Genomic DNA, 21,729 nt, shown 5'->3' on the forward strand with positions numbered 1-21,729 from the left:
GAGGTAGAGCCTTCAGTTATCAGGCCCCTCTCTTGTGAAATAAGCTGCCAGTAAATGTCCAGGAAGCAGACACCCTTTCCACTTTTAATATTAGGCTTAAAACTTTCCTTTTTGATAAAGCTTATAGTTAGGGATGGCTCAGGTAATCCTGAAACATCCCATAGTTAAGCTGCTATAGGCTTAGACTGCTGGGGGACCTCATCTGTCACAGCTTTCCTCACTTTGCTCTCTTTTTCCCTCGTTTTAATTTCTCAAATGATATTATGTACATGTGACATTATTGTGGTTATTAACTTGTGTTTCCCTGTTCCAACAGGTATCCTTTGAGTGGTGTTATGGAGTTTTTCCCCCTCTTTTCTGTCTTCTCAAACCCCAGCTGGTCGAGGTAGATGGCCACCCTTCCTGAGTCACAAAAGGTATAATTTGGATTTTTTTAAATTCTCTTCCGTTTGCACGTAGCAGCCAATCAAAGTCGATGCCGACACGCCAAACAGGAAGTGAGGCCATATCTTTCATGCATTGATATATCGATGCCAAACCTGGTGTATGGACTCATGATGCCTTCCTGAGCAGCCATAGTCTTGCCTGCCATGCTGCCAGGCCCTCACATAGCTGATTGCAGCTATATTCCTCATTCTTCGTCTGATTTTGCTCTCCTCCATTAATTTATGGTTACAGTGTATATAGCAAAGACTGACAAATGGTCAGAAATGTCCTTCCCCAGAATTCTGTTTACTATTTTATTCTATCCACTCCTTGAACATCATTATATTGTAACTCAGGACCCAGTAAATATAGCTTATCATGAGGTTTCTATGGCTAGTCATATCAATCTCAATAGTTATGTATTCACATTCTGCACAGCCACTGTCAATCTGTCCAGTACACTATACGTGAATCTTCTGTCTCCATACAATGCCGTTCCCCCTCCTGTTTTTTCTACTCCATTTATGTGGTTCAACTCATATCCTGGAATGTCATAGTCCTCACATCAACAATCCCCGATCCAAGTTTCAAAAATACCAGTAACACTAAAAGGCCTATTAAATTCTCTTAGATTATGAACTATGGCCTTGAAAATATTTGAGGGACAGAATTTTATTTATGTCAGGAAGTGACTGCATTTCTGCAGCTTGTGAATGTGGACCAACAAAAACACAATATTAAAATGAATTTTTATTAACAACAATCAAAGCAAACATATTGACAGAAAATGAGCTGATCTCATCTCTGATGGTGGAGAAAATATGTAGGCTGTCATGCTGTCTGTGGAAGTTTCCTCCTGGAAGAGACAGAATGTGTGTGTGTGTGTGTGTGTAGACGCCCTTGTGAATATAATAAATATACCATACTAAGACCACATTCAGTCTATTTGCAGTCAGTATTTCAGCTCTTGTCAGGTTGGTCTACATCATCTGTGCTGAATCTGAACGGCTTATCATAGCCCATCAGATGGTTGTAGTCATGTGGAATGAGGAACAGGTCTGGGTTTACCAGGAGCCCCACCTGACCGGCATAGAAGGTGGTAAACATCTTGCTGACGGCTGGGATCCTGACCTGACTCTGGTGGAACACATACTTTTTCTCAGTCAGTAAGACACTGTAGGTGATGGCAGTGTATGTGTCTCTGTCTGGATTGTGGTACAGGCGGATCACATAGCCCTTTGTGATGAAATGGAGGAGGACGGGGGTGAGGAAGGTGAAGAAGCCGATAAATCCACAGAAAGCAACCTGCATGACGAAGCTCTTCACTCCTAGTCCAGTTTTCAGGAGGATTTTTGGCATTAGGAAGAGGCTGGCCCCACTGGTACTGTAAGAGAACATCTTCACTCCTGATCGAACACAAGATTGACAAAATACTGATTACACAGTAAAAGGTTATTCTTGAGTAAGACCCTGAGCAATATGACTGAAATATCACATTATCAAAAACTGTATCATCCCTTAAGAGACATTCATTCCAATTTGAAGGAGTGTTTTCTTCCTATAAACTATCAAAAACAAATACTAAGCCCCAACTCAAGTCTGGAAGTGACACTGTCCCACAATGAAGGGGGACTTGGAGATCACTTTAGTTTTTAAGGCCCAGATTCAGAATATTGGGAAAATGTGAGTAAGTGCACGTTATCGCGCACATTTGTATCCTGATTGGCTGGCTTGGACTTGTTATAACAGGACAGGCATGTTGGCTGTGCCCTCATAATAGTAGCTGTGTGATTAGATGGATCTACTGCCCGCTGAGAGACAGACGCTGTCATGTTATATTGTATCAGGAGCACGCATAACACAGGCTGGCATAAAGCTGTTATAGTAGGGCAGGCATCTTGGTTCTCCCCTCATAAGCAGTATTAGAACAGGGCAGCCATGTTGGCTCTGGCCTCTCGATTAGTTGCTATCGGAGAAAGCAGCGTGTGTAAGAAAGACAGGAGTCAACTGACAAAAGTGCCATCACTTTGTCCCCTTAAAATCTTGTTGTTTGATAGTGATTCGTATGTCTCAAACAAACGGTCGCTGTTCGAAAAGTAGAAGTCGTATCTCAGAAATTCGAAAACAGTGAGCGCCAGAAGGGACGGCAGAAGCCAGCAATGTGATTTTTATTCTGCTCCTATATATGTTTTTTTTTTTTTCCCCCATTTTAGAGCGGGAGTTAAAGTGAGAGGAGCATGAAAGGAGTCTCTCAGGCTTCCTAAAACGTAAACTGCCGTTGTGTCAAAGCTATATGATATATCAACAAACCCTTTAGTTCAGTTAAAGCAGAGTCTTTCCTGTCACATAAAAGCTTTGAATGATGCCGTATGGCTGAGTTATGAGGCCTCCAAAATAGGCCTTTTGGTGCTCGTTAAGCAAAAAGCCCTCGTATTGTGCTTTTCAATGCTAATGAGCTGAATGGCAATAGCTGACCATGCTAAAAAAGCAGAAAAACACCTCTGCTGGAACGACTTCATTCACACGCATGGCTGCAGCACAGCTCATTCACTCCGATAATAACGTCCATCTTACTCAAAGTCGTCGTTCACATTGTCAAAATCTGATAAATATCCTGCCATGTTGCACAAAACTAGCAGTAGCAAACTCTGTGTGAAGTTAGCCGACTGTCACAGAGCACGGAGTGAATAAACTGTGCTGCAGGGGGGCGTGTGGATGAAGTGGTCCCAGCAGAGTGCCTGTGTAGAAATCCCTCTGTTAGCTCTCCTATAGCTGCAAGTAGCCACATAACAGCAGCTATGAGCTAACAGAGCTATAGCACACGTTCATTCATTCTTCTTCTTCTTCTTCTTAAAGTATTGGTGAAATGAAGACAGATAATACCTTATTTAGAGGCTGCATCGTCCCTGCCCTGTTCACTCCGTTATATGGATATACGACGATTGCGAGTTATCTAAATAGCTTCTGATGGACACCGACTTTTGCCAAACTGTTCTCGGTGAGTAGATTTCATGCCAGAAATAAGGTCTAGGTTTAAAAACACCAGAGTTCCACTTCAAGGAAGGGAAACAGGGAGAAAAGGCTGAGCTATGCCAAATGACACAAGAAGTGGACTGAAAATCAGTGGCAACAGGTCTTATGGAGGGATGAATCCTCCCCAGAGCCCGGACCTCAACATTATTGAAGCAGTGTGGGATCATCTGACAGAGAACGGAACAAAAGGCAGCCCACATTCAAAGAAGAGCTTTGGGATGTCCTTCAAGAAGCCTGGAGAACTATTCCTGAAGACTCCTTAAAGAAATGACAGAAAGCTTGTCTAAGATGGTCTAAGCAGGAGCTCATTATTGACATGACATGCTCCACTTATGCCAGTGTTACTGAATGTAATATGGTGAGCATTGTAATACTTCATAACAGATTAATTTAGTGAAAGTAGAGAAAGGAAACATTTCACTGATCAGGAGTTGCTGTGTGTAATTCCTTAAAAACAATTCTGATATATGTAAAACAAGATAGAAATGACTGACCTCGAACAGCACTGCCCAGGCTGCCAGTGTAAATTAGGTTTTCCTGCTTGGAGTGGGGCATCGTTGAGAGACATCGACTGGTTGGATGCTCAGACAGCACCTAGAAGGTTGCCATTGATAGGTTTCTTTTTTTTTCCATAAGCATTGAAACCACAAGAACAATCAATCTATCTGTTAAATTTTACCTCATCCAACCCAAAACAGCACCCTTGATCCCACTTACATGATATGTTCGTGTAAAAACACATTGTGGTCAACATTGGTGCCAAAAGTATAGGTTTTGCAAGGCTTGTTCTTCACTGACAATCGGCAAAGAATGAATTGGTGTATCACCAACTAATATGGCAAAAACACATATCCTCTACTACAAATGAGACTGTCTAAACATTGGAACACCTGATAACCTTTACTTGTGGCACATAAATGACATCCAGCTTACTGTAAGTTTTCTTTCGAGGTTTTAAATTAGTTGTCGTCTTCTTCATATATTTGACAGAACTCTCAACAGTAATCTCATTTTCCAGTGTTCAATGGAAAATGTTCTGTTTGTGTCCAAATCTGAGTTACAGTATGACTGCGGCAGTCAAACCATTTTCTTACTCCTTCCTCTGCTTCTCATTTTTTATCCACTTTCTTTTAAATTTGATATAAACCCCATCTTCTTTTTTTCCTCCCATGACATTTACAATCTTTCCTTCATTTTCTGCCTTTAATGTTCTCTTAATTTCTGTCCATCTTAAAAGGGGAACTCCGGTATTTTTAAACATTATTTCTGGCATGAAATACGTTCATCTACTCACAGAGAACAGTTTGGTGAAAGTCGGCGTCCTTCGGAAGATATTTAGATAACTCGAGATCCATATAAACGGAGTGAACGGGGCTTAGATGATGCAGCCTCTAAATAAGGCATTATCTGTCTTTATTTCACCGATACTTTAAGACGAATGAATGAATGAACGTGTACTATAGCTCTGTTAGTTCATAGCTGCGATGTTTTTGTTATTGGCAACTACCTGGGGGCTTATAGAGGGTTTTCTACTACACTTGCATAAAATGGTCAATATTTTAAAAAGTATAAAAGCAGGGCGCATCAATGACGTCATCCCAGTAGACGAGTGTATAGAAAGCCCTCTATAAGCCCCCCGATAGCCGCCAATAACAACAACACAGCAGCTATGAGCTAACAGAGCTATAGTACACGTTCATTCATTCATTCGTCTTAAAGTATTGGTGAAATAAAGACAGATAATGCCTTATTTAGAGGCTGCATCCTCTAAGCCCCGTTCACTCCGTTATATGGATCTCGAGGAATCTAAATATCTTCCGAAGGATGTCGACTTTCACCAAACTGAGTAGATAAAGGTATTTCATGCCAGAAATAAGGTCTAGGTTTAAAAATACCAGAGTTCCCTTTAGGTTTATAACTGGGTTGATACACTTAATTGCCAACTTTGCACTTCTGCCATTCCATCTCCTCTCAATCCATAATGAGTTAATACCTGTAAAACAGGCCCCATCATATCAACACTGCTGATTCACGATCAGAATAATAAATCTGCTGTCTGAATAACTGCTGTAAGCGGGTCAGAGATGAACTTGAATCTGAAAAAATTATTTATCTTTATGATCGTGTCTTCAACCCACTGAACAGTAACACAAGCATTTCTTCCGTGTATACTGAAAGTCCATCATTAACCCTCTGACCAACTTTAATATCCAACTTTGGAACAGTGAATGTTGCCCAAATTTGTTTCATTGTATCCCAGAACGGTTTAGGCCCTAAATACATCTGTGATATGTTCAGAGAATATAAACCCAGCAGAGCTCTTAGATCCAAGGACTCAGGTCAGCTGGTCCAGTCCAGAGTCCAGACTAAACATGGAGAAGCAGCATTTAGCTGTTATGCTGCAAACAAGTGGAACAAACTGCCAGAGGAGATTAAACTGTCACCAAATGGAGACATTTTTAAGTCCAGGTTAAAAACAGTTCTTTTCTCATGGGTCTATGCATGAAATCTGCACGGTATCTTTTAACTTATCTAGACTGTTGCTTGTTTTTATACATCTTAATTATTTTATTTATATTCTTTTACATATTTCTAAATGCTTTTATTTCATGTAAAGCACTTTGAATTGTTTTGGACATGAAATGTGCTATACAAATTAATTTGACTTTGTATTCTGTGATGCATCCATTTAGATTTAGACAGAATTTTAACATTGACTGAAGTATTCCTATGCTGTATATGAGTTAAAAATAAAGTCCTTACAATAAGGACAACAATATTAATAGCCATTATAATAATTGACATTAGTGATGGGAATTTTAAGAGATTTTTTTAGGTGAAGTCATCATTAAACTAACATGAATCACCAAAGCAATTATTGTTCCTGTCATTTGCTGTCATACAAGCATTTAGCTACAACAAAACCTGTCATTGGGGGCCTAGCAGCATAGGCACCCATTCTGTTAGTAGATTTTCCTATTATTATTGATCTACTTTCTTCTGCAGGACTCACTGGTCCAAATTTCACCAATGAGGTACCGCTGGAACCCTTGGATCATGACGAGTCCAGCACCCTATGACGTCAATTTCTGCCTAATTAGATTTTCCGTCACTTTGAATTTTTGCAAAAACCTTAAAAAAAAGAATTTCAGGTGACGCAGATTGTCCGATTTCCACGGCACTTGGGACATGGAATATTCAGACTAAGCCGCACAAAAGTTATGGATTTTATAATTTAAATTCCGTTTGTCCGTAGCAGTCGATCAAAGGAAGCGAGGCCACATCTCTGCGATGCATTGTATTGATGCCAAACTTGGTGTATGGACTCATGATGCCTTCCTGAGCAGCCACAGGCTTGCCTGCTATGGTGCTAGCCATTTGGATAAAATTCTATCTGCAGCTGAATTTCATACTGTACATTCATAAGCTCACATCAACTGGTGTGAAATGGCTACTTTGCACTTGTAAATTCTTTGTATGTGTTGGGCCCATGTAATCCTGCTGTGTTCTCATCAAACCACACTCCAAACTCTTTCTAATATTTGAATATTAGAACTTAAATTTAACCTCATCAACTCTTTTTTTTCTACTCAAAAATCCCGTTTTTTGTCTTGTCATCTGAAAGTGTTGAGGCTCTGACCGGTCACTAGTTTGCATTGTTTTCATGTATCGGTTCAGCTCGATTCACGTAGCAGCTAAATGTCAAATTAGCACAACACAGCGCGTCCCAACTTTAAACAGTAAACTGGACTTGACAAGCTGCGTGTTGTTCAGCGAAAGCGCGATGACCTCAGCCTCCACCAGTCAGAGTCTTCTGGTAGTTACATACCTTGCTTAGGATGGGGAACGACCTTCTATCAGCATGTAACGTTAGCTGGTGCCCGCTTACTCTTGAAAAGTAGGAGACGGAAAACTGCGGTGCATGCCGCGCGAACATGAAGCGACTGTTACCGACTGAGGAACGATAAGTGGCACGAGCCCCTAAAGCACGCAGGACATTTACAGAAAACATCGTACGTGTGGTTGCGACCCCGACTCTCTAATAAGTCGGGAGCTTCCGCCACACAGGAAGTTTTAGCTCTAGTTCTGGTTCTTTATCTTCTGTGTTTTATCGGAGGTGGGCAAACCAACTTAATGTTGCATTACCGCCACCTACTGAACTGCAATGAGAACAAAATCGATCAAACGGCACAGCTTCAAAACATGTTTCTTGATTTTTGAAAAAGCACACAAGAAACTTGTGCTACAAAAAAATGGACCAGACTCAATGAATAATCCCCTAAATTCAACAATTGATCTTCTAATACTGGCTCAGTACCTAATAAAGAACCTTCTGAGCCCTATAATCCCTATATAGACCAGTGAGCAGTGCTGACCAACATGTCATTGTGGTCATCAGGTGGGAACCTCCTTTCATCAGGGTTTCGCCTAGTTCAAGTCAAGTCAAATTTATTTGTATAGCACATTTCATGTACAAAACAATTCAAAGTGCTTTACATAAAATAAAAGCATTGCAGCGGTGAGTGAAATAAGCATTAAAAATATGTAAAAGAATATAAAGAGAAATAAATGAAATTATTAAAAACAAGTAATATCCTAGATAAATTAAAGATACTGTGCAGATTTCATGTATAGACACATAAGAAAATAAATGTTTTTAACGTGGATTTAAAAATGTCTACATTTGGTGACAGTTTAACCTCCTCTGGCAGTTTTGTTCCACTTGTTTGCAGCATAACAGCTAAATGCTGCTTCTTCATGTTTAGTCTGGACTCTGGACTGGACCAGCTGACCTGAGTCCTTGGATCTAAGAGCTCTGCTGGGTTTATATTCTCTGAACATATCACAGATGTATTTTGGGCCTAAACCGTTCTGGGATTTGTAAACCATCAGTAGGCTTTTAAAATCTATTCTGTGACTGACTGGAAGCCAGAGTAAAGATTTTAAAACTGATGTGATGTGTTCAGATCTCTTAGTCCTGGTTAAAACTCCAGCAGCAGCGTTCTGGATGAGCTGCAGATGTTTAATGCTCTTTTTGGGAAGTCCAGTTAAAAGACCATTACAGTAATCGAGTCTACTGGAATTGTATGTAGGGATCGAAATAGAGCCCCTCTGTTTTTTTCTTTTGTTGTATTATTGCATAGAAAAAATATATATTATTGCAACAAAAATAGTCTGGATGAGTTGGTAGTGAGGTAAAGTTTTGCTGTGAATGTGCTTGAGAAATTAGTTTGTGTGTATGTGTGAGTGTTTGTGTCTAAAGTTGCTTCTTTCTCATGGCAACAGAAATGATACTTTTTTGATACATCCACCACCACCTACTCATTTTCTTGTTAAAATGAGGGTTACTACTACACTCAAAAAACTAAATTTTTGGTGTTGTACAATATACTGATTGAATTGGTATATGAGTCATTCCATGAAAATGGTGCATTTTAAGTCCCTCTCTCCTTTTTAGGTGTATTTTATCTAGTTGGTCACAAAAATCTACATTTTAACAACTTAACATATATAATGAAATGTCTCCTTTAATACAGTGTAAAAACATTTATAAAATGTTGTCTTTTTATGAGAAATTATATAGTTTTCTTTGGTGACACCACCTGTTTTGTCATGTCCCTCATGGCCTTCGATGAAAGTATACTATATAGAATAAAACTATAAAAAAGTCCATATGTTTTGATATCAACCTAAACATCTATCTGTGCTTATTTGTTGGTGATATTTTATTTAAAAATTAATTCTGGGGCTGGAGCCCATCCCAGCAGTCATTGGGCAAAAGGTGGGGTACACCCTGAACAGGTTGCCAGTCCATCACAGGGCCACATAGAGACAAACAACCACACATGCTCACACTCACTTGTAAGGACAATTTAGAGTCACTAATTAACCTAACATGCATGTTGTAACAAGCTGGAGTACCCAGAGAGGACATGCAGACTCCACACAGAAAGGCCCCAGGTGAGGATTGAACCTGGAACTCTCTTGCTGTGAGGTGATGGTGGTAACCACCACACCACCGTGCAGCCCACCTTCATTTATATAGCGCCAATTTACAACAAATGTCATCTCAAGGCATTAAAATAATATAGTCAAATTCAAGCCAATTGGAGTTCAATACATTGTAATCATAATCCAATGAAATGTAATTAATTAATTTAAAAATAATCCAATTTATTCATATAAAGCCAATTAAAAAACAATATCCTCGCTAAGGAAACCAACAGATTGCACCGAAACTTGTCTTCAGTCCAATCTCCCGTCCTGAGCGTGCCTGAGGCGACCGTGGAAAGGAACGACTCCCTTTTAACAGGAAGAAACCTCTGGCAGAACCAGACTCAGGAAGGGTGGCCATCCGCCTCGACCAGCTGTGGTTTGAGAAGACAGAAAAGAGGGAAAAGAGGGGGGAAAAACACCAAAACGCCATTCAAAGGATACCTGTTGGAACAGGGAAACACAAGTAAGTTAATAACCACAATAATGTCACATGTACATAAAATCAATTGTGAAATTAAACAGGGGGAAAAAGAGAGCAAAGTGAGGAAAGCTGTGACAGATGAGGTCCCCCAGCAGTCTAAGCCTATAGCAGCTTAACTATGGGATGTTTCAGGATTACCTGAGCCATCCCTAACTATAAGCTTTATCGAAAAGAAAAGTTTTAAGCCTAATCTTAAAAGTGGAAAGGGTGTCTGCTTCCTGGACATTTACTGGCATCTTATTCCACAAGAGAGGGATCTGATGACTGAAGGCTCTGCCTCCCATTCTACTTTTAGAAACTCTAGGAATCACAAGTAAACCTGCAGTTTGGGAGGGAAGTGCTCTGTTAATAAAATAAATTACAATGAGATCTTTAAGATTTAATGGAGCTCGGTCATTAAGAGCTTTATATGTGAGGAGAAGAATCTTAAATTCTATTCTGAATTTAACAGGGAGCCAATGAAGAGAAGCTAAAACTGGAGAAACATGATCTCTCCTGTTAGTTCTCATCACAACTCTGGCTGCAGCATTTTGGATCAGCTGGAGGCTTTTCAGAGACTATGTGGAACAGCCCAATAATAAAGAATTATAGTAGTCCAATCTTGAATTAACAAATGCATGAGAGCTGGAGGAAGTGGCCGGGGACAGGGATGTCTGGGTTTCTCTGCTCAAGCTGCTGCCCCCGCGACCCGACCCCCAGATAAGCAGCAGATGATGGATGGATGGATGATTAGTTTTTCTGAATCGCTCTGAGACAGGATGTTCCTGAATTTGTCAATATTACGAAGGTGAAAGAAAGCTATTCTAGAAACCTGTTTTATATGTGCATCAAATGATAAATTCTGGTCAAAAATAACTCCAAGGTTCCTCACTGTAGAACCAGAAGCCAAGGAAAAACCATCTAGAATAACTATATAACTAGACAATTTCTTCCTGAAGCGCTCAGGTCCAAAGAGAACAACTTCAGTTTTGTCTGAATTTAGAAGCAGAGAGTTCTGAGTCATCCAGGTCTTTATGTCTTTAAGACAGGCTTGTAGTCTGACCAACCTGTTGGTTTCATCTGGTTTCATAGATAAGTACAGCTGAGTATCATCAGCATAACAATGGAAATTTATGCCATGCTGTCTAATAATGTTACCTAATGGAAGCATGTATAAAGTGAAAAGAATCGGTCCAAGCACAGAACCCTGAGGAACTCCATGACTCACTCCGGTGTGTGAGGAAGATTCTTCATTTACAAGAACAAACTGGAATCTATCAGATAAATGTGACTTAAACCAGCCTAATACAGTTCCTTTAATCCCAATAACATGTTCAAGTCTCTGTAACAGAATGCTGTGATCGATCGTATCAAATGCAGCACTGAGATCCAACAGGACAAGCACAGAAACAAGTCCGCTATCAGAGGCTAACAGGAGATCATTGGTAACTTTCACCAGTGCTGTTTCTGTGCTATGATGCACTCTGAATCCTGACTGAAACTCTTCAAACAGATTATTTCTATGTAAATGATCACAAAGTTGAGCTGCAACTATTTTTTTCAAGAACTTTAGACAAAAAAGGGAGATTGGATATAGGTCGATAATTAGCCAACACTTCTGAATCAAGAGTAGGTTTTTTAAGTAAAGGTTTAATTACAGCAACCTTAAAAGTCTGAGGTACATATCCTATCAACAAAGACCGATTGATCAAATCCAATATGGAAGTATTGATTAAGGGGAAAACCTCCTTGAACAGTCTGGTTGGGATTGGGTCTAAAATACAAGTTGATGGTTTAGAAGAGACTATTGCTGTTGTTAGCTCAGAGAGATCAACTGGGCAGAAGCTGTCTAAATACAAATCAGGTTCTAAAGATACTTCTAAAGCTGCCGTATTTGATGATACATCAGTGATAATAATGGGAAGGATTCCATCAATCTTCTCTCTGATAGAAACAATTTCATTGATAAAGAATCTCATGAAATCATCACTGCTGAGAGTTAAAGGAATACATGGCTCAACAGAGCTCAGACTGTTTGTCAGCCTGGCAACAGTGCTGAAAAGAAACCTGGGATTATTCTTCTTATTATTATTCTCTTTTATCAGTGATGAATAATAAGCAGTTCTGACTTTATGAAGGGCTTTCTTATTCATTATTAAACTATATTTCCAGATTAATTGAGACTCTTCTAAATTAGAGGAACGCCACTGTCTCCAGCTTTCTTGCAGTCTGCTTTAAAGCAGCTGTGAATTATACCAAGGAGCCAACCTGGTCTGACTGATTACCTTCCTTTTCAGAGGGGCAACATTGTCCAGTGCTGTCAACAAAAGAGTGAGGTTTTACTGGAGTAAAATTTAGGTAGCTGTCCTCTGTCATATCTGCACATGGCAGTGAAGAAACTAATGATGAAATCAACTCTTTAAATCTGGTTACAGCATTCTCTGATAGACACCTTCTATATGTAGAATTCTTCTCAGAAACCGTGTAGTCAAGTAATGTAAATTCAAAAGTTATTAAAAAATGGTCAGACAAGACAGGGTTATGAGGGAACACTGTTAACTGTTCACTCTCAATGCCATAAGTCAGCACAAGGTCAAGGGTATGATTAAGGCAGTGAGTAGGTCTGTGAACACTTTGACAAAATCCAATAGAGTCTAATATAGAATTAAAGTTAATATTTAGGCTGTCATTTTCAACATCTACATGAATATTAAAGTCCCCCACAACAATGACTTTATCTGTACTCAGCACTAACTGGGATAAAAACTCTGACAGACAGAAACTCAGAATAAGAGCCAGGTGGACGATACACAACAACAAACACAAGAGGTTTTTTTGATTTCCATCCATCCATCCATCCATCATCTACCGCTTATCCGGGGGTCGGGTCGCGGGGTCGAGGGGGCAGCAGCTTTAACAGAGAAACCCAGACGTCCCTGTCCCCGGCCACTTCCTCCAGCTCTTCCGGGGGGACCCCGAAGCGTTCCCAGGCCAGCCGAGAGACATAGTCTCTCCAACGTGTCCTGGGTCTCCCCCGGGGTCTCCTCCCAGTGGGACGTGCCCGGAACACCTCCCCAGGGTGGCATCCAGTGGGCATCCTAACCAGATGCCCGAGCCACCTCATCTGACTCCTCTCAATGCGGAGGAGCAGCGGTTCTACTCCGAGCCCCTCCCGGATGGCCGAGTTTCTCACCCTATCTCTAAGGGAGAGCCCAGACACCCTGCGGAGGAAACCCATTTCGGCCGCTTGTATTCGCGATCTTGTTTTTTCGGTCACTACCCACAGCTCGTGACCATAGGTGAGGCTGGGAACGTAGATTGACCAGTAAGTAGAGAGCTTCGCCTTCTGGCTCAGCTTCTTCTTCACAACGACAGGTCGGTGCAGAGCTCGCAACACTGCAGACGCCGCACCGATCCGCCCGTCAATCTCACGCTCCATTCGTCCCTCACTCGTGAACAAGACCCCGAGATACTGGAACTCCTCCACTTGGGGAAGGATCTCATTCCTGACCCGGAGAGAGCATTCCACCCTTTTCCGGCTGAGAACCATAGTCTCGGATTTGGAAGTGCTGATTCTCATCCCAGCCGCTTCACACTCGGCTGCGAATCGCCTGACGACCTTAACAGAACCACATCATCCGCAAAAAGCAGAGACCCGATTCTGAGGTCGCCAAATCGGACACCCTCAACGCCCTGGCTCCGCCTAGAAGTCTGTCCATAAAAGTTAGGAACAGAATCGGTGACAAAGGGCAGCCCTGACGGAGTCCAACCTTCACCGGAAACGCATCCGACTTACTGCCGGCAATGCGGACCAAACACTGGCACCGGTCATACAGAGACCGAACGGCCCCTATCAAGGGGTCCAGCACTCCATATTCCCGGAGCACCCCCCACAGAACTCCACGAGGGACACGGTCAAACGCTTTCTCCAAGTCCACAAAACCCATGTAGACTGGTTGGGCGAACTCCCATGCACCCTCCAGGATCCTGCCGAGGGTATAGAGCTGGTCCACTGTTCCACGGCCAGGACGAAAGCCACACTGCACCTCCTGAATCCGAGGCTCGATTATCCGACGGATCCTCCTCTCCAGTACCCCCGAATAGACCTTACCAGGGAGGATGAGGAGTGTGATACCCCTATAGTTGGAACACACCCTCCGGTCCCCCTTTTTAAAGAGGGGGACCACCACCCCGATCTGCCAGTCCAGAGGCACTGTCCCCGATGTCCACGCGATGCTGCAGAGGTGTGTCAGCCAAGACAGCCCTACAACATCCAGAGCCTTGAGAAACTCATGGACGGACCTCATCCACCCCCGGGGCCTTGCCACCGAGGAGCTTTTTGACCACCTCGGCAACCTCAGCCCCTGAAATGGGAGGCCCCGTCTCCGAGCTCTCCGACTCTGCCTCTTCCGAGCACGTGTTGGTAGGATTGAGGAGTTCCTCGAAGTACTCCCCCCACCGACTCACAACATCCCTAGTTGAGGTCAGCAAAGCTCCGTCCCCACTGTACACAGTGTTGACTGTGAGTTGCTTCCCCCCCCTGAGATGCCAGATGGTGGACCAGAATCTCTTCGAGGCCGTCCGGAAATCGTTCTCCATGGTCTCACCAAACTCCTCCCAAGCCCGAGTTTTTGTGATTTCCACTTTGGGAAAAACTGAGAATCAGAGATTCAAAAGAGCTAAAACTAATCTTTGGTCTGGGATTGATGATTAACCCTGAGGAATGTGGTTCAAGGAATGTTAACATTTATATAGTCAGAGGGAGTTGATTCATCAATGCTAACATGATCCTCCTGCTGCAGCCAGGTTTCTGTGAGACAAAATATATCAATATGATGATCACAGATCAAATCATTCACTAACAGAGACTTCGACAGGAGATCTAATATTCAGCAAACCACATTTAATAGTTTGATGTTTTTGTTCAGTTAAAGTTTTTGTTTTAATTTTTTTTGCACAAGAGGATTGATTTGGGGGGGGGGGGGTAGCAGCAGTTTGGAAGTCGCAGAGAAGTGTGTAAGACTACAACTCTGCATCCTGGTCTCAACCCTGGGTTGTCATGTTTTTGGATGACTAATAAATCCGTCCATATTTCATCAGACCAGGTTTTCTCAAGAAAGATTGCCAGTTATCTATGTAGCCCACGTTGTTTGCTGGACACCATCTAGACAACCAGCGATGCCAATGAGAAACATGTCATCACTGGTCAGATTTGGCAGGGGTCCAGAGGAAACTACGGTGTCCGACATTGTTTTGGCAAAATCACACTCCGATGCAACATTAATTTTAGTGACCTCCGATTGGCTTAACCGGGTGTCATTACTGCCAACGTGAATAACTATTTTACTGTATTTATGCTAATCCTTAGCCAGCAGTTTTTTTATTTTTTTTTTAAAATGTGTTAATTAATTTTCTTTATAAACCAACATACGAAAGGCAGGTGTTACGGAAGTTTTCAATCGCTTCCTTCCTAATACCTCTGATGAGTAATGAAATAGAGAACCTTACTTTTTCTGCCGGCCGGCTAAGTTTTTATTCTTCATTGCAAGGAAAAAGATCAGTCCACACCATTCAGCGGCAATGGTATGAAAAGATACAGACAAAAGGAACACAGAGCATTTATACCTGAGGAGGGGGGCTTTGTTCTTTAGGTGTGTAACCACACCTCCAGGGGGGCAGGATGCAGTCTTGATGATTAAGAAACAGGAGGTTAAAACAATTATGTTGTCTGAGTTTTAATTAAGAAGTAAATGATTTAAAACAATTAGCGTGTCTGGGTGATACAAATGGTTAATGTGGATTGGAGGGTCTGTCAGTCCTGAGACATAAAATTTACCATCACAATTCTCCCTTTTGATTATTAATTAATCACTAACAGAAAACAAACGTAAGAAAAATAAAATGGATGAAAACTAAATGCAAGAGAATACTTAAGTATCCGGTACGCGATTTCAAGCTGATTTGAAAATGTGTCATCGTGGTAGTTGATTAGAGCAGAGAAAATACTTACAAAACAAAGCAAACAAAACAACCCAAAAAAACAATGAAATAAAATTTTACAAAATGTTATCAGAGTCAGAGTCTGAGCTGGGGTAAAATATCGGGGTCAGGAATATGAAGAGAGGTTGAATTTTGATCAGCATTATTGGCGTTCACCTGAACATATGTGGAGGAATAAGGCATCTCTTTCATGAGCACGTTAGACAGGCATTTCAATACACATGGAATTAAGGTGCCGAGCAAAAGGAAAATCATTACATATGAGATTATTATTGTTAAAAACCATGCTGGCCATCCTTGGCCCAAAGATTTCAGCCAAGGGAACCATGAGTCATTTATTACAAGAGGGAGTTGAATGGCATCTTTCATGTGTTTGATAATGTTGGTAATGTTCTCATAATCGTCGGAGTGGTTGTCTTCAATTCCAGAGGTCAACATGACCGTGTTAACATCTGACAGCATGTTAAGTAGGACGTCATGTGGGTCTGGTGGCCCATTGACTATGACTGTGAGTTGTCTGTACATATCCGAGCTTGGATATTCAATTCCACACCAATACGTGCCTGCATCAGTGGGTTTGACATCAGAGATGGTGATCTGGGCTCCGTTGGAATTTGGAAGTTTTGTTATTGTGAAGCGGGGATTTCTGTTTGTAGCAATGGTTTTGTCAGTGGTGGCAATGATCAAGTGCCAATCGTGTGGGCCGCAGGGGTCTCTGCATAGGTATTTGTCATACTTTGCATAATATGCCTGAACCCGTCCTGATCGCCAAATTTCAGGGTAAACGAGGCAGGTGAATGTTGCACTTTGACCTTCTGTCAAAGTGACAGTCCTGGCAGGTTTGTAGGTGTAAGCCTCCATCAGCTGTGCCAAACATGACAGCATCAGAATCAAGTAATGCATGGTGGAGTTTGGTGGAACACGTCTAGTTGGTGTTTGTTGAATCCACAGGGCCAATTCCACGGGTCGTCGTCTTTGGCCTCTGCTCGTCCTCGTGTCGTCCGTCCTCTGTGCGTCCTCGTGTCGTCCGTCCGTCCTCGCGTCGATCAGGTTGGCAGCTGGGCTCCTCTGTTGACTCAGGGATCTTCCTGCTGTGGTTGGCGTGCACCCACGTTGCCCTCTCGGCTATCTTCGCAATGGTACGCGTTGTCAGAATGGACCTCGTCACCGTTTGGAATTCCAGTGCTCCTTTCTGAAGTCGTTTCTCACCACCCAGGTTGGAGGTCTGCAGAGAGAGAGAGAGAATAAGTTTTTGCAATATTGTAGCATATACCCTCACATAGGCCAGTGGAGGGGAGTGGCCTGGTTACAGGTTTTACTCCCAGAGATGGATGTCTGCCAAAATAAATTTTGATTTCAGAGTGCCATTTTCTCGTTCGACAGCGTCTCTACTGGCAGGGTGTTATGCACAATGTTGTCTGAGGTTAATGGTAAGAAATTCACTAATTTGGGTTATTGCAGAATTGACAAAGTGAGAGCCATTATCGCTGCTCAGTTTTGGTGTAGTTGTAGTTTCCAGATGGGGAGTAATCTCTGTTAGCAGAGCCTTTGCTACCACTTGGCTACTCTGGTGTTTTGCTGGATATACTTCAATCTATTTTGACCACGTCAACTATTACTAAGCAGCGTTTCTTTCCTTCTGCTGGTGACAGTTCTATGAAATCCATCCTTAAGTGTTGGAATGGTCTCTCTGGTGATGGGTGAGCGATGTGTGTGATTGCTTTGGTTTTACCTGTTATGCGTTGCACAAACCATACGCGGTTGACTGATCTTCTGCTGCATGAACTGAAAATTCTTTGGTGAACCAGTGCTGGGTTATGGCATCCATTATCCCCCCTTTTGACACATGGTCCAATCCATGTGTCAATTTTGCAAAATGAGGGAAAAAATGTTTAGGTAGACAAGGCTTATTATCGGTTCCTCGCCACACATCTTCCTGTGGTGTGGCAAAAGACTGCACCGTTGTGAGAGAGGTGGAAATAGTGACAGGGATCAATTATAGTGGGTTGGAGTGTAGCTTATTTTTCCATGGCATCCGCTCTTGCATTTCCTTGAGAGACAGGACCTGTGTTGTTAGTGTGAGCAAAGCATTTACAAACAGAAATTGACTTTTTGGAATAAAATGGCATCAAGAAGAGCTGTGACTTTGTCATGATGGAGAAAGGGTTTGCCGTTAGATTTTAGGAATTGTCTGTGTTTCCACAGAGTGTCAAAATCCTGGACAACCCAAAAGTGTATCCGGAATCAGATTAGATGGTTACTGCTTTGTTGTTAGCTAGTCTGCATGCCTCTGTCGTTGCTATCAGTTCTGCCGCCTGTGCAGAATGGTGAGGAGGGAGTTGTTAGAAAAATGAACTAACAGACAACGACATGAAACCAAGAAATCCCTCAGAGGCCTCAGAATTTTACTTGCAAGGGGAGAACAACACACGAACCTTCTCTCTGCAGATTCACAAGAGTTCTCCAACGAGTGGTTGCCTCCCTTGCTCTTTTATTTGGTGACACACACACATACATACAATCCTCTATGTGCCCAGGTCTGGTATATCTCCTGAGTTTGGAGGCATCTCCTTATATGGGGAGCTATAAAGATAACGATCAGTGGGGAGACAACATTCCTTCTTAAAACACAGCTCTCTTTGTCTCCCAACTTTTCTCCTTGTGAAGTTTTGATATGAAATGGCCTCTTTGGCTGTGACTTTTATATAATGATAATAAGCAAACTTTTCTGACAGGAGTGAGCTGGAGAGAAGAGTTTCATGATTAGTGACAACAGTAAAACCAACTCTGTTGTGACCCGTTTGTGGGTCACGTGAAGCTGATCCATCTCAAAGAGAACCAAATCCGGGTTTGTAAATGGTGTTTCTTGGCAAGCAAACCGGTTGGGGAACAGCAACACAGTTATGTTGTGTTCCGTCATCTGGTGTGGGGAGGAGGGTGGCAGGTTTTAACATAGAGCGTTTGACAGTGATGTTAGACATTTCTAAAAGCATTGTGTCGTATCGTGAAAAGTCTTTTGTTCAAGTAAAATCATGGACACAGCATGTGGGACCAGGAGAGTTACATCAGAATAGGCCACAATATCTCTGGATGCCATAACTGCCTTTCCAGCTGCCTCCACATATCTGAATATATCTTGGGATATCTGCAGCCACGGGGTCCAGTTTTGAAGAAAAATAAGCTACATGGCGCAGCTTATTTCCATGGTCCTGCAACAAAACAGAAGTCATACATCCATCTTTTTCATCTGCTGTTTGAGTGAACGGTCTGGAAGGGTCAGACAGGCCCAAAGTTTGAGTGCTTTGTAAGGCAAGTTTTAATTCAGTGAAAGATTGTTCCGCTTCAGGAGTCCATTTGATCTTATGTTTTGCATGTGGACCTTTGCCATGAATGAGGGAGGCGAGTGGAGCTTCAAGAATGGCATAGTGAGAAATTAACTCTATACAGTAAGAGCAGATACCAAGAAAATTGTGATGGGTTTTGGAAGGTTCTGAATTGCATCAACTCTTTTTGGTGAAAGAGTCTTCCTTCCACAAGTGATGACATGACCTAAGAAGACAAATTGAAGTTTAGACAAGCTGGCTTTGTGACCAGTTTTAACCAGATGTTTCAAGGATTTGACTGTGTTGGCTTCACACTGCTCATTGGTCGGACTGCAGATCATGAGGTCATCAACATACTGTAACAAAGCAGTGTCTGGGGAGAGACCAAAGGGTTCAAGACTGTCTGAGAACTTCAATGCAAATGGTGGGACTTTCACAGTATCCTTGGCACAGACGTTTGAATGTGTAGCCCCTCCTATTGAATTTGAAAGCAAACCAGAATTAGCTTCCTGGGTGACCTGGAACACTGAAGGTGTCTGAAAGGTTGACCACTGAAAAGAATTTTGCATTAGTTGGTTGCATCATCTGCTTGCAGATCCTGAATATAACGCCAGTCTGTTGGTTGATCTTTGCCTCTGATTTTATGACAGGAAACAAAGGCGTGTGTATTGGAGAATCGTTACGTGGAACAATTACTCCCGCTGCCTTAAGAGACTCAAAGAATGGTGGTATATTATCAATGGCTTTTTGTTTAAGTGAGTATTGAGCCTTGCAAGGTTTAAAGTCTGATTTTCGAATGATGACAACATTTTCACAATCTTTGACAAGGTTAACATCATACTTTCTGTTGACTGTTCTTTGTGTGTGCACAAAAGATGTCAGTGAAGGTGAAAAAATAATAGATCTATCAGATGTTTGCCTTTCGGCTGTAGACTTACACAATTTCATAACTGGGCTCCAATCTTCCCAGCTATCCGATGTGTGTTTTGCTAGTAGGATGTGTGGGACTGAGTAGTCCATGGTGTACATGTTACATTGAGCTGGTGTGAGAGAGACTGACACAGCGCATTTACGTTCTGTCCAAAAAATGTGTGTCAGTGTTAGTTTGTCAAACCTCTCCCTTAACCAGCTTTCCTCGTATGATTCGTCAGATTCTGGTGACAGATGGGAGGTACACTGCAGGTCCTCTTTGGCTGTTGAGGCTGTTGAAATTATGTTTTTTGCTGAAACAAGCTCAGGGAAGGTTGTTAGTGGTTGCAGTTGCCATTGATATGCATATGTCATGTTCGAGGTGTGGAAGACAAAGGACTTTGGTGCCAGGTCAGGTTGTCAGAGCTGTGGGACCTTCTGGGGTTGGGATTAGACAAAGGCTTCATTTACACATCCAGTTCCTGCCTGTCAGGTTACTGGGACAGATTTTAGAAAGCAACATTTTTTTTTATCAGTTTCTCTTCTAGTTTTTCCGTTTTTCTTTGTTTTTTTTTTTGTTTGTTTTTTTTTAAACTAAGGGACCTGCCTGAACTTGTCTTCCCATAACATTAAATGGCTAGTAATGCCTTTTCCTATAACAATGAATGTCCCTTTCCCATAACATTGTGTGGCCAGCAAGCATAAACAATATAAATAGCAATAGTACCATTTTGTTAGTCAGACAACTCTGAGCCAGCTTCCTGACAGGTTGTGCGGACTTGTCTCTTTCTTGCAAGAAATAAATGTTTTGTGTTAATCATGTCCAGCGACTCTGAGCCTAATTTTGAAAGAATAATTCTGACAGGGTCTAAGCGTCTTGCTAAGACTTTGGAGAGGATTTTCAAATCCATCAACAGCGAGATTGGCCTGTACGAGGCACAGTCCTCAGGACATTTCCCCCTTTTAAAAATCAGTGAAATGTTGGCTTCCCTAAGTGATCGTGGGAGTGTGCCACATTTAAAGGAATGGTTAAACATATTCATCATAGGCTCCAGTAAAAGATTGTGAGATTCCTTATCGAACTCACTACCGAGACCATCACTGACTGGTGCTTTGCCTGTTTGGAGAATTTGAATGGCCTCACGCATTTCAGCCACTGAGATCGGGGCATTTCATTTAGATTTCTGATCTTGTGATATAGTTGGGAGATTGAGTTCAGAGAAGAAAGCTTCCATTAGTGCTCCAGCATTGCCAGCTTGTTCGGATTGATATAATTTTGAATAGAAATTTTTCCACTGCCTTTTTTGTTAGCAAGGACTCTTAATGTGGAGTGAATAGCAATAATTCCCCTCAGTTTACCTGCTGTAGGTTTCTTAACATATTCCTTCTCTGATATGCTCAACCGTTTTTCTAATAAAGTCTGTTGTTCCATATTTTTATGCTTTTTAGTGGCAGTATAAGATATGATCAACCCCCTGGCATAAGCCTTAGAGGTCTCCCAAAGTAGGGATGAATTAGTAGCTAAGGAAATGTATGAATTCTGTAGAGAAATATGATATGAATTTATGATCTTTTAGAATT

General features: G+C 41.9%; 1 protein-coding gene across 1 annotated transcript; it reads right to left on the minus strand.

The window, feature by feature from the left end:
• Positions 1 to 1,163: 1,163 nt before the first annotated feature.
• Positions 1,164 to 7,533, minus strand: tmem70 (transmembrane protein 70). The gene is made up of 3 exons (XM_072364258.1): positions 7,289 to 7,533; positions 3,954 to 4,053; positions 1,164 to 1,832 (listed from the first exon to the last, which is right to left on the minus strand). Exons 1-3 carry the CDS (start codon positions 7,469 to 7,471, stop codon positions 1,387 to 1,389), a joined length of 729 nt encoding a protein of 242 aa, XP_072220359.1. The 5' UTR covers positions 7,472 to 7,533; the 3' UTR covers positions 1,164 to 1,386.
• Between the last annotated feature and the right edge of the window lie 14,196 nt (positions 7,534 to 21,729).

The sequence above is a fragment of the Leuresthes tenuis genome, unplaced genomic scaffold (assembly GCF_036924035.1).
Source record: "Leuresthes tenuis unplaced genomic scaffold, fLeuTen1.0.hap1 SCAF_14, whole genome shotgun sequence".
Lineage (NCBI taxonomy): Eukaryota > Metazoa > Chordata > Actinopteri > Atheriniformes > Atherinopsidae > Leuresthes > Leuresthes tenuis.